This window comes from Catharus ustulatus, chromosome 3, assembly GCF_009819885.2.
Source record: "Catharus ustulatus isolate bCatUst1 chromosome 3, bCatUst1.pri.v2, whole genome shotgun sequence".
In the NCBI taxonomy this organism is placed as follows: domain Eukaryota; kingdom Metazoa; phylum Chordata; class Aves; order Passeriformes; family Turdidae; genus Catharus; species Catharus ustulatus.
This window is the reverse complement of record NC_046223.1, coordinates 6,025,785-6,038,876: the sequence shown is the minus strand read 5'-3', so window position 1 is coordinate 6,038,876 and position 13,092 is coordinate 6,025,785. Positions and strand designations below refer to the sequence as shown.

The following is a 13,092-nucleotide window of genomic DNA, read 5'->3' as shown; positions in this document are numbered from 1 at the left end:
TAAAACCATCTGACCATGCTAAACCTTTACCATCCTCAGGTAGAAGTTCTTAATTTCCTTCATTTTCCTCCCTGCTTTGGTGTTTTTTGGTATTGGCAGTTTTTTTGTTGTTTTTTCCCCTTTTCTCTGTGCTGTATTTGTTCTCCAGAGCTGGTGTCTGTCTGACACAGACATTTGACATGCTTTTGTCTCTCATGCTGAATAGTTTCCATGAATGATAAATATTAGTAATGCAAGTGGTTATTCCTTATAATGTTTCTTGAATAATAATGTGTCTCTGGTTTAAACCTTTCAATGTCTGTCTGTTTTTAAAAAAGAAGGAAAGCAACAGCACAGAAATTTCAATAGATTTTTTTTTTTAAATGAAAAAGGCATATGGGGGTAACTCAACCAGAAAAGACAGGGAAATCAAAGTGATAGCTATATTTTTGTTTCATTTTGATTGCTCTGTGCGGTTTTCTTCATTTGGGAAATATGTATTTAAAAAGAGAGAGAAAGCTTCATGCCTGTTACTCACTTCTGCTGTTTTTGCCATTTTAAAAATATACCAGTTATTTCCATACAGAACATTTGAAAGCAGAAAGAACTTGACAAGCCATTATGTTACTTGAATTCAATAAAAAACCTGTTTGGATCATTATATTAAACAGAAGGACATAGAAAATTCAAATCACAGGTCCATTTAAAATTGTTAACCTCGTATTTTAGCAGCAACACCATTCAAGAGAAGGAATAAATGTCTGTAAGAGAATGAAAGCTGAGGGAATTTAGAGAAAATAGACATATTTTTTCAGATTTTTTTTTTCTTTCTACTTTTCCCATATGTGTGATGGCCTTTCTTTCATAGACATTGAAGTTTTATTGAGACAAATCTTGACACATTTACTGATGCCAAGGAAAGCCTTATGCAGATTCATTCAACTTGTTAAGAAACAGTGTTGGGGTTACTCAGAACGAGGAAACATGTCAGAACCTGCAAACCTGGATTGGCCTCTCTTCAGGACTCCTCATTTTATGAATTCCCCTATTGAACACATTGCCACTGATTTTTCCAGAACCTTCTTTCAGTCAGTGAGTGTGTTGTTTTCTGATTTCTGAACCAAACCCAGTGTACCAGAAATGAGGCAATCCAGAGCTGCTGCTGTATTTGGTAATACTGGTGCAGTTTAACTTGTTTATTTGTGTCATTCAGCAGTTTGAAAGAGAAAAAATAGTGGTAATAGGGTTTGGTTTGCAGTTGAAGCTGAGGGTTTCTTGCTGCCTGCAATGGCTCTGAATCAAGCCACAGATGTGGCAAGATTCCTGTAGCTGCTGCTTTCCTTGTATAGGCATTCCAGCAATGCTGAGAGCAAGGCAAAGCCTCAGGAAAAATAGTAAAGTGAATCTGAGAGCAGATGTGCCCCAGCTGCAAGGGAAGTGATAAAGGAAGCAGTGAATTTGGAACAGGAGTGTGGAGAAGGATGGAAAGGAAAAAAACAATCATGTGGAGTGAAAGCAAATAATAAATAGTGAGGGTAAAAACACTATGCTGAAGGGACTCAGGATAGCCATAGAAATACCTGTAGGGATTGTGGCTTGCAATGGAATATAAGCTATAAGCCAAAAATATGAATAACCTCCTTGGTCTTTAAAAAGAGCCTCAAGTTGTCTTTGGTGTGATTTATGTTACCAGATCTCCTCCGCAGAATTAGTCGCATAATCCACAACTGCTGTTATTTATTCTGGAAGAAGAAGGCAGTTTTGACTGTGATCTCCCTTGACATTTTCCAAGGTCTACGCCTGTCTCATACCTTTCATCATCATGTACTTCTTCAAGGCATCTCTTACCTCTCTTAAAAAGAAACCTGCATTGCAATTGCTTACCCTGGACCAGAGTGACACAGATGTTGGAGGTTAGGGGAGATCAATTGCATAGCCCTGCTCCTCTTCACCTGGGAGAATCTTTGATGTGTTGACAAGATTGGAATCCAAATATGGCATTAACCCACTGTATTGCAGTGGTTAGGGTGGCAGGAATGATGTAGAATAGCATCTCACTCACCAAGGTATTCTCCCTTTTTCATTTTACAGTCTGTGTCAATGGCAGTTGGGGCTATTAGACCTGCATTAAAATTGCATATTACTTTATATAAATGGAAGCTATAAATATCACAAATAGTAAAAAACTAAATTTGCACTGAGGTTCAGAAGACAGTATATCTAAAACCTCCAAAATTAAGGACATTTAGAGAAAAGCCTCAATATCCATCTGCCCTTAATTTACCTCATTATTCTTGCTTGTCAGAGTATGATCTCAGTACTATGGTAATGTCATTTAATAACTTCTTCTTGCAGGGTTGGCTCAGATCTGAATCCAGTCATAGTAAAGGTGCAGCAGTATTTCCTGGAGTATGTTGGTTTAGATGAAGTACTAAGAACAGGCTATTGGAGTAATTGTCTGAGTACTGTGCTCAGTAAATACTTCTGTGTCTGAGTATCTCCTTTCTAAAGCTTAATATATATACAGTCTTGTGCTTTCTTATTCCTTTTCCTTTTCATTTGGAAATATTCTAAATGTAAAGCTGATTTTGATCTGTAGATGTGGCACAATGTCGATTTGAATGAGGGATCTGGACAGTAAAATTGAGCTCATTAAGGAGTTGCTAGTATGTAATGACCTGGATGCTGGAAATGTTAATGCTACATTAGGTGTGTCCTATCCTGTCTAGCAGATCTGATTCTCACATCTGTGCTCCTGGACATGAAAGCAATGCACAGAGCTGAGGGTTCTATGTAATTCTTAGTTGATTTTTTTGGAGAAACAGAGTGTATTTGCTGGCCTTGGAAGTCCTTGCTTATCTCATGAAGCCAGAGAAGTCTGCCTCAACATTTTTCATTAAAAGTAATTTTGTATTGAATCAATAGAATAATATTTCTGTGGTGAGGACTCAGAAGAGAGAGTTCCTGAATCTTTCCGGTGAGTACATATGATTGCCTGTTCTGAGGGAGGGATTTGTTTCACCTAAATTTAGCTTGGATATCTAGCTTCTCTCTGTAGTGAACAGTTCACCACAAGAGTCCATTTATTTGACCTAAAACGGCTGAATTACCCTTTTTATTAACTGTAGGGAAAACCTCAGGCCACAAGTCCAGCCTGGAAATGGGAAAGCTGAGATGAAGCTGGACCCCAGCTTTCCTCTTAGCAATGAACACATAAGATGAGGTCTGTGGATACCACAGGATCTTGTGAGTAGAAATCCACCAGTGGGGAAGACATGGCCAAAGCCTGCTGTGCAGGTGCCCTATTGGGCTGAAGGGATGGAATCTCTTAATATAATAGGTGGTTTTAAGTTAATATGATTAAACAGTATTATTAGTCTTTGGAAAATAATCAATAACCTTCCTTTAAAAATAAATAAAAATCAGGTCTGTATCTGCATTTTTCTTGTGGAGGAATTTGCATCTTCAAGCTTTTCTCAGAGTAATTTGAGAGTTCAGGGATTCTACAGGCAAACCCAAAAACGGTTCTGTGCTCTGTAGCACCATGAGGCTGATGCAATACAGGCCACTTGTTTGAATGTTCCTTTCTGTTCTTGAAAAAGGAAGAAGGATTATTTCTTGCTCTTGAGCATGAAGGAAACTCATAACTGTTCTCTACTGGGGCTGAAAGCACATCACAGATGTGATTCAAAATCAGTTTATCATTCATTTCAAGCCTGCTTTGGCACAGGATGGTATAGAAAGAAAAAATAAATAAATCTGTTCTAAATTTGCATTTGATATTTTATTATTTCCTTATCATCTGCATTTTTGCTGTTTTAATTAGTATTTCAACTGCAATGGCTTCTACACATCCTAGGCAAATGCTGTCTTATAACCCAAATTATTGTTTTGGTTTTTTGGTTTGTTTTTTTTTACTGTGCAAAAGGTGGACTAAAAACCTAGCTGAACTGCTGGGATTTACAGGCTGGTGGTCAGTGGCACAAAGTCCAGCTGGAGCTGGTCACCAGTCATGTACCCCAGGGGCTGACTGTGGGATAATTAAAGAGCTATTAAAGATCTTCATTAGTGACTCTGATGCTGGGGAACAAAGCACCCTGGGGAGTCTTCAGACAACAGAGAGCTGGGAGGGCCAGTGTTTAAATGTAAGAATTGACTGATTTACTCTCTGGTTGGCTAAACAGCAGAAGGTTCTTAGTGACATTTTAGAGTCTCCATCTTTGGAGATATTCCCACCCTTACTGGGTATGGTCCTGGGTACCAGCTTTAGGTGGCCCTGCTTTGAGCAGTTGGATTTCACATCTCAGTATTTCTAAATATAAATGCATTTTGAAATCTGTGCCAAACTGTTAATTTGTAGCTCCCCTATATGTTTTTCACTTCAAATATAAATATTCAAATAGTTTAGGGAAAAAAAACAGGTAAACCTCATCCCACAACTGAGTTTGGATGTGGAGAAATCAAATTATTTGATCCAATTTCAGTCTAGACCTTTATCCAGGCACTTAATTGAACTATTATTTTTAATTAATGAAATATTCTAAATTGGAAAAATTTAAAATAAAAATTTGGTGAGATTTCTCAAGTAGTGAGCCATCTTAATTCCATATTACAATGCTCAGGTGTCTTGTGTAGGTCATTGTAGCACCTGATTTCAATGTCTTCAAAAATCTATCTGAAATTCATGTGAAGTTAGAATGTCATTTGGTTGAAGTTTTTGATTACTTCAGGAAAAAATAAATTGTCATTCATTGTGTAAACTGAGACACATAATTTAACAATGATAATATCACTTTCTAAACCTGTTGTTCTTTGGAAGAATCTTAAACCACAGTACAGAAAGGATATTTCACGTTGGGTCTGAATCCCATCTTCAGCTGTAGTTGCTTTGTTAGCTATCAGCATCCTTTGAGAACCTCTCCGTCGCTAGTGTGTAAACTTTTAGCCTGGTGAAATAGCTGAATGTTTGTGTTTCTACCAAAAAATTCCCTCCAACTCTTTTGGCACTTGGGTGCCCAGTGTGTGACTGATGAAGAAAACCTTCCAGTGTGTGAATAAGGGAGCTTTTAGAAATGCCTAAAGGCTTGCATGTGAAATGCTGCTTTCAAGAAATTGATTATTTTTGAGGTAATAGTTACTTTTTTTCTTCTTTAAAGACAAAACAATGATACTGTATTGTCTGTAATGAAAACTGAGCTTAAATATTGTCATATTCAATTGTTCCTTTTCTTTTTTCCTCTTTACTTTCAGGATAGGGAATAATGTTGGAATTCTCTATTTCTGAATAGAGAATTTTCTTTGCATGATAGTTACAGTAATTTCACAACTACAAGGTGCACCTTTTTGACTAAAATTTTGATGGAAACCTGGAAGTGCGCCTTATACACTGGTGCGCCTTATATAGGAACAAAGTTCAGAAATTTGTCAACTCGGAATTGTGAACTGCAAGAACCGCGGTGGGAGCTGGCAGGGCTGCAGCCAGCAGCCACGCGGGTGGAGCCGGCAGCGGATCCTCTCTAAAAAAAAAATAAGTGTGCCTTATAGTCCGGTGCGCCTTATATATGGACATAGTTCGGAAATTTGCCGACACCCAGGAGTGCGCCTTGTAATCTGGTGCGCTTTATAGTCGTGAAATTACTGTACTTCCAAAATCTGTTGTTTGCTAAATTATGGTTCAGAATTATGAACCAAAAGAGAATTCATTTCAGGAGAGAGGCTGGAAAATAGCATAAGATTTTAGTTTATTTTTCTTCCACATAGTAGTATCAGGATTTTTAAAAGGTAAAGAGATAATATTGTATTAGTGGTTTATAAAATCATTTGGTTTATAAGTTTGATTTAGCAGCTAAACTTGACTCTATTTGATGTTACTCAAATGTGTATAGGTACTTTGTGAATAGTTCTTGTAGCAAAAGACATGCAATAGACCCTGAGATTTATAGTTTTACTGTGTTTTTTGAAGTTCAATGTTCTTATGGAGCATGTTATTTTGGAAAGCATCTAAGGTGCACAAGGGTTTTAGGAGCTTTGGTTGATGAACAGGAATATCAGTGATGCAAGGTGCATGAAGAAATGCCTCTCAAACAGTAGAATTAGCCCTCTTCATGAGATGATGCGGTGAAATCAGAGAAGGATTTGTATTTGATAGTATTTTTGTCTGCTGTGTTATGTGCTGGAAATGCTTGCCTTGTATATGGCTTGGTTGTGGCAGAAATGACAATGGGAGACCAGTTCAGAATGCTGAGCACTTAATTTGATAAAAGTCCTTGCTCTGGGTGAGCCATAAGGAACTGTGGCTGCAGTAGGAGGCATCTGGTCATGTAGACTTAGCAATTGTATTCATCTCATGTGTAACACTTAATACATTGCAGCTCAGTGTGAGATAGAACCCCTTGATGTAGATAAGCCCTTAAGTATTTAAATACCCAGGTCCTTCTTAGTGAAATGTCTTGGAGTCCAACTTGGCCTCGGCATGGTGACTATTGTAAGTGTTCCTCATAAAGCTGCATTACATTTCATCCTAATTAGCACTGCTGCTGCAGCCTTGGTAAAAACACATTGGATTAAAAAGAACCAGAGGCTGAGCGCCCACATCCTCTCCTACAGGAATTAAATCAATTTCAGTCTTACAGTAGTCACAGACCTCATTTAATTTGGCCTCTTACTCCAGATGATTGCAAAAGCACAGTAGTGGGAGGAGGCTCCTGTTTTGTTACTTGTGTTTAGCTTCAGAGTTGCGTCTGTTTCGAGTGCTATCAGGGTAGCAACTTATTAGCCCCCCAAATAAAGCAAACATGCCATTTTGGTAGCAAAGAAATTAAATGTTCATAAATAAATAGTGGTTACTAGCAACAAATTAAGATGAGAAACATTTTTGTTGAGGAAATAGGAAAGAATGTTACCTACTGTGAAATGGATTTTTTTTTAATTGAAATCGGATGTGTAATTAAGTTATTAATTATGCACAGGAAAGGTTAGAAACCTTAACATCTTTTGTCCATAAGCCAAATATTGTAGTGTGTTGATATCCATGCTGTGAATTCCCCATTATTGCTCTGCCAGTAATTTCAACCTGGCATCTAGACTAAATTGTCTCCCGAGGAGCCAAGAGGAAACACGGCTGATATGTGATCTTGGGCATGGGTGTTTCTTGAATGAATAAAAGCACTGTCACATTTTAGGAAATTGCATCTGCTAGTTGTGTGCTGTGATCATCCCTGAATGAGGGAGAGGGCAGAGCTCATCTGAGTTATGGCACAGACCCGTATTCCAAAGGAACTTGATGGGATTTTATACAGTCTTGTATATTCCAGATATGTTTCAGCTGCATGACAGAAACTGAAAGCAAGGTAATGATTGTGCCTGCACAATAATTTTTACCGTGTTCTGAAACACAACACAAAAATTGCCATCCAGAGCTTGCTGAAGTGGCTTCAGGGCATGTTATTCTGGGAATGGAGATGAACAAGTTTGACAAGTGGCTGCCATGCAGTGCTGAAAATGCAGATCTCATCTTCTCTCTCTGAGCAAAGATGAGAAGGAAACTTCCCCTGGAGCCCTCAGGGGCTTGGATTCAGCACCCCAATACACAGCTGTGGTGCCAGAGGTGTGCTTAGCCTGTCCCAGGGTGCAGCAGCCAACTTGTAAATCCCTTCAAGGTCCCTGTCACGGCTTTAAGTATGTTCATTTCATGGTTGGGCTCAGTGATCTTGGAGATCTTTTACAACCTTAAGCATCTGTGATCTTGCTTAGAGGCAGTGTCAGCCTTTGCTTTGCAGCTGTGATGAATTTGCAGTGACCTGGGGACAGGTCAGTGTTCTTTGCTGCTCTTCCAGGCCAAGGTGCCCAGGTGGGTGGCTTTGTCACACAGGCCAAGGTCCCCATATGGGTGGCTTTGTCACACACGTGAGGCTCTGAAGTTAGTTGTGGAGCTGTGTCCTATAGGCACCATGTGGAGTGACAGGATTGGTGGAGTTTTGGAGGTGCTGCAGGACTGCTTCCCCTTACCTGGTTGTGGGGCTGTCTTAGGCTGCAATACAGGATGTGACCAGAAGTATCTATTCCATCACCATCTGTTGAGACTAGGTGGGGCAGTGGTCCTTATCTCTGTGGGAGATATTCTCTGCTAATGGGCAATCTGTCAAAACCAGGTGGGGCAGACAGCTCCAAGACAGGGGCCAGCAAGAGAAGGAACTATGAATACTCTGCTACTCCTTTACTGAGGCAAATGAGTATCTAAGTCCCATGCTGTTACTCAAATTCTGCAAAGAATGGAAAACAGAACGCTTGTTTGGAGCAATTCTCTTAACATGTGGAAACTGCAACAGTGGTAAATTTTAAGACCTTTTTCTAAACTGGACAAAGTTGTCTTTTATGCTTTTCTCTGATTGCTGAAGAATCTGTTGCCACTTCAACCTGAGCTCTGTAACCATGTGGTGGTTGTTTTTTTCTTTTTTTCTGCTCTATTCTTCATTTCTTTAAAGAGCTGATTCTTGTGATTTATTGGGTACAAACTACAAAGCTAAGTACTTTTCAGGATGTAAGTTGTAGTGGCTGTGAGAAGGAATGAGACTATAATTCTCCTCCACTTTATTTTAGTTAAGTATTTTCAGAGGGGAGTGGAGGATGTATTCTTTCCATTAGGCCTCTCCTTTCTTAATTCACCGTTCCCTAATTAATTCCCTGGTTAAATATAAAGCAAGCATTAGCTTTGAATAATGTTTTCCTGTGTGATTAAGTAAAGGAGAATTTCTTTTGTATGATGACTCATTGTTGGGGGATCTGGAGGGAGCCTCAGGGTGGATATTTGAGGCTTTGGTCCCAGGTGCTCTCATACGTTTGAGCTGTGCCTGCTGTCAGTCCAGAAGTGGGAGGCAAAGGTGATATCACATATCAGCTGAACACGAAGAAAATTGCCTCTCTGGTGAAATGACAGCTTTGTTTTTTCCTGGTGGAAAACTGACTCTGGCTCACAGAAATGCAAATCTCAAGACAGCACATACAGCTAGCAGAAATGTAAATTATTTTTCTTGCTACCACAATGTCTGCAATATTTTTTTATTGCATGATGTATATTCTTTGGTGTCCAAGCTGCCCCAAAAATGTACTTTTGTTTTTCTTACCAGCACCTTCTAGTTCCTCCCCCTGCACCGGTTTGCAAACCTTTGGCTTCTTTAACTACAGCTGTGTTGGGTCACACCATAAACCAAATGTCTGAAAGAACTGAGGTTAAGAAATGAATCAAAAAAGATTATAGTGAATGAGGGCATGGCAAAGAAGCATAACATAGTCTAAGCTGGCCGAGCTTATTTTACTGATGAAGACACATTTTCTAACTCTACCCAGATGATTTAACTTTTTTTTTTGCTACTGTAGTAGCTTCTGGTGTTCATTTTTAGTTCATAGCATTAAATTTTAGCTCAAAAGGCAGTATTAACAATGATTCTCTGTTCAATTGTTGCTTGTAGCTCAAGATGTGAAAAAGAATGCAGCTTTACTAATGTGGCAGGAAGGAAAACATATGGAATATATTTCATATAATGACATGAGAATGCCTGTGATTTGACTGCTGGATCAGTGAATGCTGCAACATATAACCTGTGTTGAAAAATAGGCATTTATAAACACTCTTGGATTTGATAAAAAGTATGGTAAACAGAAATCTGATATTTTTTTCCTTTTCATTTGTTTTACAGGCCTTTCCCTGTATTTCAACCGGAATTTATGGTAAGACACACCTTGCATGTCACTTATTCTTGTCCATTTTTCTGTATTATTGGTATTTCAAACAGTGGTATTTCATATCAGATGTCTCATCCAGTCCTTTTGCCTCACCAAAATATTCATACTGTGTTAAATAACAGAGACCCAAAGACTTTGGCTGTGACTGATGCTGGTGTGCTGGGAAGTGGGGTGCTGTTGTGCAGCCCTTAGCCCAACTCTTAGAGCCTGTGAGCCAAGATGTGCAACTGTGATTGAAACTCTTAAACACTGTGCTGTTGCTTCAGCAGGGAAAAATAGGGGTCTGGCAAAGATTTTCATCCAGAAGGAAAGAAAGATGCTGCGATGTCCAAGACTGGCAAAAACAAAACAAAAAAACAAAAAAAACCCCACCAAAAAAACAAAAAAAACCACCCCAAACAAGCCAACTTGCTAGAGTAATTGGAAATTATCTTAGTTCCCTTGAGTTTTGCTACTGCCATTTTGGTTTATTAATTTGCATGCAAATTTACTTGGCCTGCAGGAACTGTAAGGAAATGGTTGCTGTAAGTCTCTTGCGTTGTTGTAATCACAAGGTAATCCATCACTAACAGTCAGCTGGCTTTTGGTTGGCATTGTGAAAGAAGTAAAACAAGCAGCTCAATATTTAGAAAATATTGAAAAATTTGAGAAAACATGCAAGAATACGAAGAGAATTTTTTTTTCTTAAGCAATAATCTATGTTGATTTTTCCTCCATCTAGATCCAATAAACGATTGTAGATTTGAGTACTTACATGATTTAAAGTTTTTAAATAAGGATGTTTTAAACATGTGGATGCTGCATCCCTTAAACTGTTGAAGACCAGGTTGGATGGGACTTTGGAAGGTGGCCCAAGGGGGATTGGAACCAGATGATCTTTAAGGTCCCTTCCAACCCAGACTATTCAATGATTTGATGCTAAACAGCAATAAATAATTTTTTAAAGCCGTTATCATGTAAAATGCACTGTGACATAAGTCATAACATAGTAATTGTTAGATAATTTGAGCTTTGACTAATTAGACAATTCAGATTCAGGACAGGAGAAAGGAAGGCAGAAACATTTACGCTTGTTCCTTCTTTTTCAAGGACATCTTATTAATTTTTTTATTGTAAATCTGAAATAGGCTTCAGAAGGTAAAATTTAGTTGTTTGGATACTGAATTCCCTTCTACTTGCACTGCACTTCTGTTGTTGCAGAAGAACACGCAGATGCCATTTCCATGAGCACTAGAATGGTTGAATATACATCTGCTTTCAGATGAAGCTCTGCCTCAGTTCTCATTTTTGGTCCCCCTTTTGTACTTGGAGGCAAGCTTTGCAAATTAATTCTTGACTCATTGGTTTAAATCTTGATCTTTTTACATAGATACATTTTTGTTATTATTTTAGAAAATCAAACAAGACATGCTGTAAATATATGAAAATTACTAGTAATTGGGATGTACAAATAATAATCGTTTACTTTCATTTAGAATTGGCCTGGTTAAAAGTCTCAGCAGGTGAGAAATATGGTTCCCTGGAACCAGCAGAGAAAGTTGGAAAGAATCTCTGACAGGAATCTTGAGTTTATGTGAGGTTTTCAATGCTTTTCTTGAAGGTAGCTGTGGCATTACTGAAATATTATACCCTGCAGCAGATGCTTTTTCTGTAATTGTTTGCTGTTTTCACTGCTGGAAATAAACTAAGATGCATTTGTGCTAAAATGCTCTGGTTTTTGAGACTGCTATTTGGGGGGGGGGGTTTATTGTACTCTTTACATTTAAAAAAATACTTTCTATTACTCAATTTTAAAAATACTTCCCTTCTTTCCAGACTTTCAGATGCACCACCTGAGAGTATAATTAAACAGGCAGCCCTGGCTTCATGTGTCAGTATTTTCAGGAATGTTTGGTAGCAGTTGCATTGCTAAAATGATGCTGTGGGTGGTAATGTGTTTGCAATGTAAAAGACAAACCACACAAAACTACTTTTTGGTTTTGTTGAGGTTTTCCCCTTTATCCATGCATGTTCCTTCAGATAAAGGCAGTGTCTAGATGAAAAAGTGGATTAGCCTCATTCCTGGTGGCCAAGCTGGTTTGGGTATCTTTGTGCTGTGCACTTAACACTGGACTGTCCCAATAAAGAGTTATAGAAGAAACACTTGTTTCTTCATCTTGGATCCATGCAGACAAATTCCTTCTCTTCAGAAACCCCTGGCTGAGGATGCAATTTCTCCTACAAACTGAATATAGAAATTGGCAAGAGATCAACTGAGTGCATTGAGGCTGGGAATCTGGATTGAGTTCTGCTTCAGATTCTTGTAGATGTATAGATTGCTCACCTTCCCTCTTGTGATTAGGATAGAGTGTTCACACTGCTCTGAGGGGCAGTCCATTCATGTTTTTATCACTGCAGAGTACTCTTTTACTCCCATAAAAAGGAAGAAACAAACAAGCAAGGCTTTTTCTGAAGTCTTGGCAAAGGGCAGATTGCTTTCCATGGGGAGAATGTTTAATAGAGGAAAAGCCTGCCCTCCTCCCCAAATACTTTCCTGATGCTCCATCTCCACCCATCCTGCTGTGGATGTTTCAGCTTGAACAATCACAGCCTTGAAAGACCAATTTGACTGCTGCACCATGCTAGTAGTCAGAACCTTGATTTTCATGTGCTCCTGTTTAAAGAGTTTTGACAAAAGTTAAGATTTGCTGGCAACAAATCCACTCACAAAGGATCTTTGATTTAGAAGTTTGATTTAAATGAGGGATTCTATCTTTGAAAAATAACACAGAAAGCAACCAATGTTAAATGGTTGTAAAGACTAAAAAATGAGTGAAAGTTTGCCAACAGGCACTCTAGGAAAAAAAATTCCTTAAGAGATCCCAGATCCCTAATATATTTTCCTAAGAGATCCCTGCCACCTTTCATAAGTTTAAGAGCTGCTAATCAGTCTAAGAAAGCAAAGGTTGTGAAGGTTTATATCCCCATGGATCCCTGAGTTACATTCTTGCGTTGCAATAAATGCTTTTGTTTGTATCAAGAGCTGTATTTTCTCAAATAAAACTGTTTTGGGAGGAGGACTGAGGATTTACATCCCTCCCGTGGCATTAGGGAGCTATTGGAGTTCGAGCTATACACGTCCTCAGCTGCTGTCTAGTAATACACAAACATAAGCCAGACCAGTGAGAATTTTCTTACATTTTGTCTCTTTTTGCTTTATAAAGCAATTTGACTAACTGTTTGGGAAAAAAAGGTGAAAAAAACCTGTAGACAAATCTATAATTCAGAGGCTATTAAGTGCTGTTTTAGGCTGTAGTGTGTCAGATTTTTATTTCATACCAGTGAATCATCATTTATCTGTCCAGTTTCCCCTTGATTCTGTCTCATTGTGTG

General features: G+C 38.5%; 1 protein-coding gene across 5 annotated transcripts in view; it reads left to right on the top strand.

The window, feature by feature from the left end:
• MACROD2 (mono-ADP ribosylhydrolase 2) overlaps positions 1-13,092 on the top strand; it is an 881,430-nt gene that overhangs the window by 579,212 nt on the left and 289,126 nt on the right. For all 5 annotated transcript variants that reach the window (XM_033054610.2, XM_033054611.2, XM_033054609.2 and 2 more), the window contains one exon: positions 9,675-9,705. In XM_033054610.2, the coding sequence (XP_032910501.1) occupies positions 9,675-9,705 (31 nt within the window). The remainder of the gene's footprint in view (positions 1-9,674; positions 9,706-13,092) is intronic.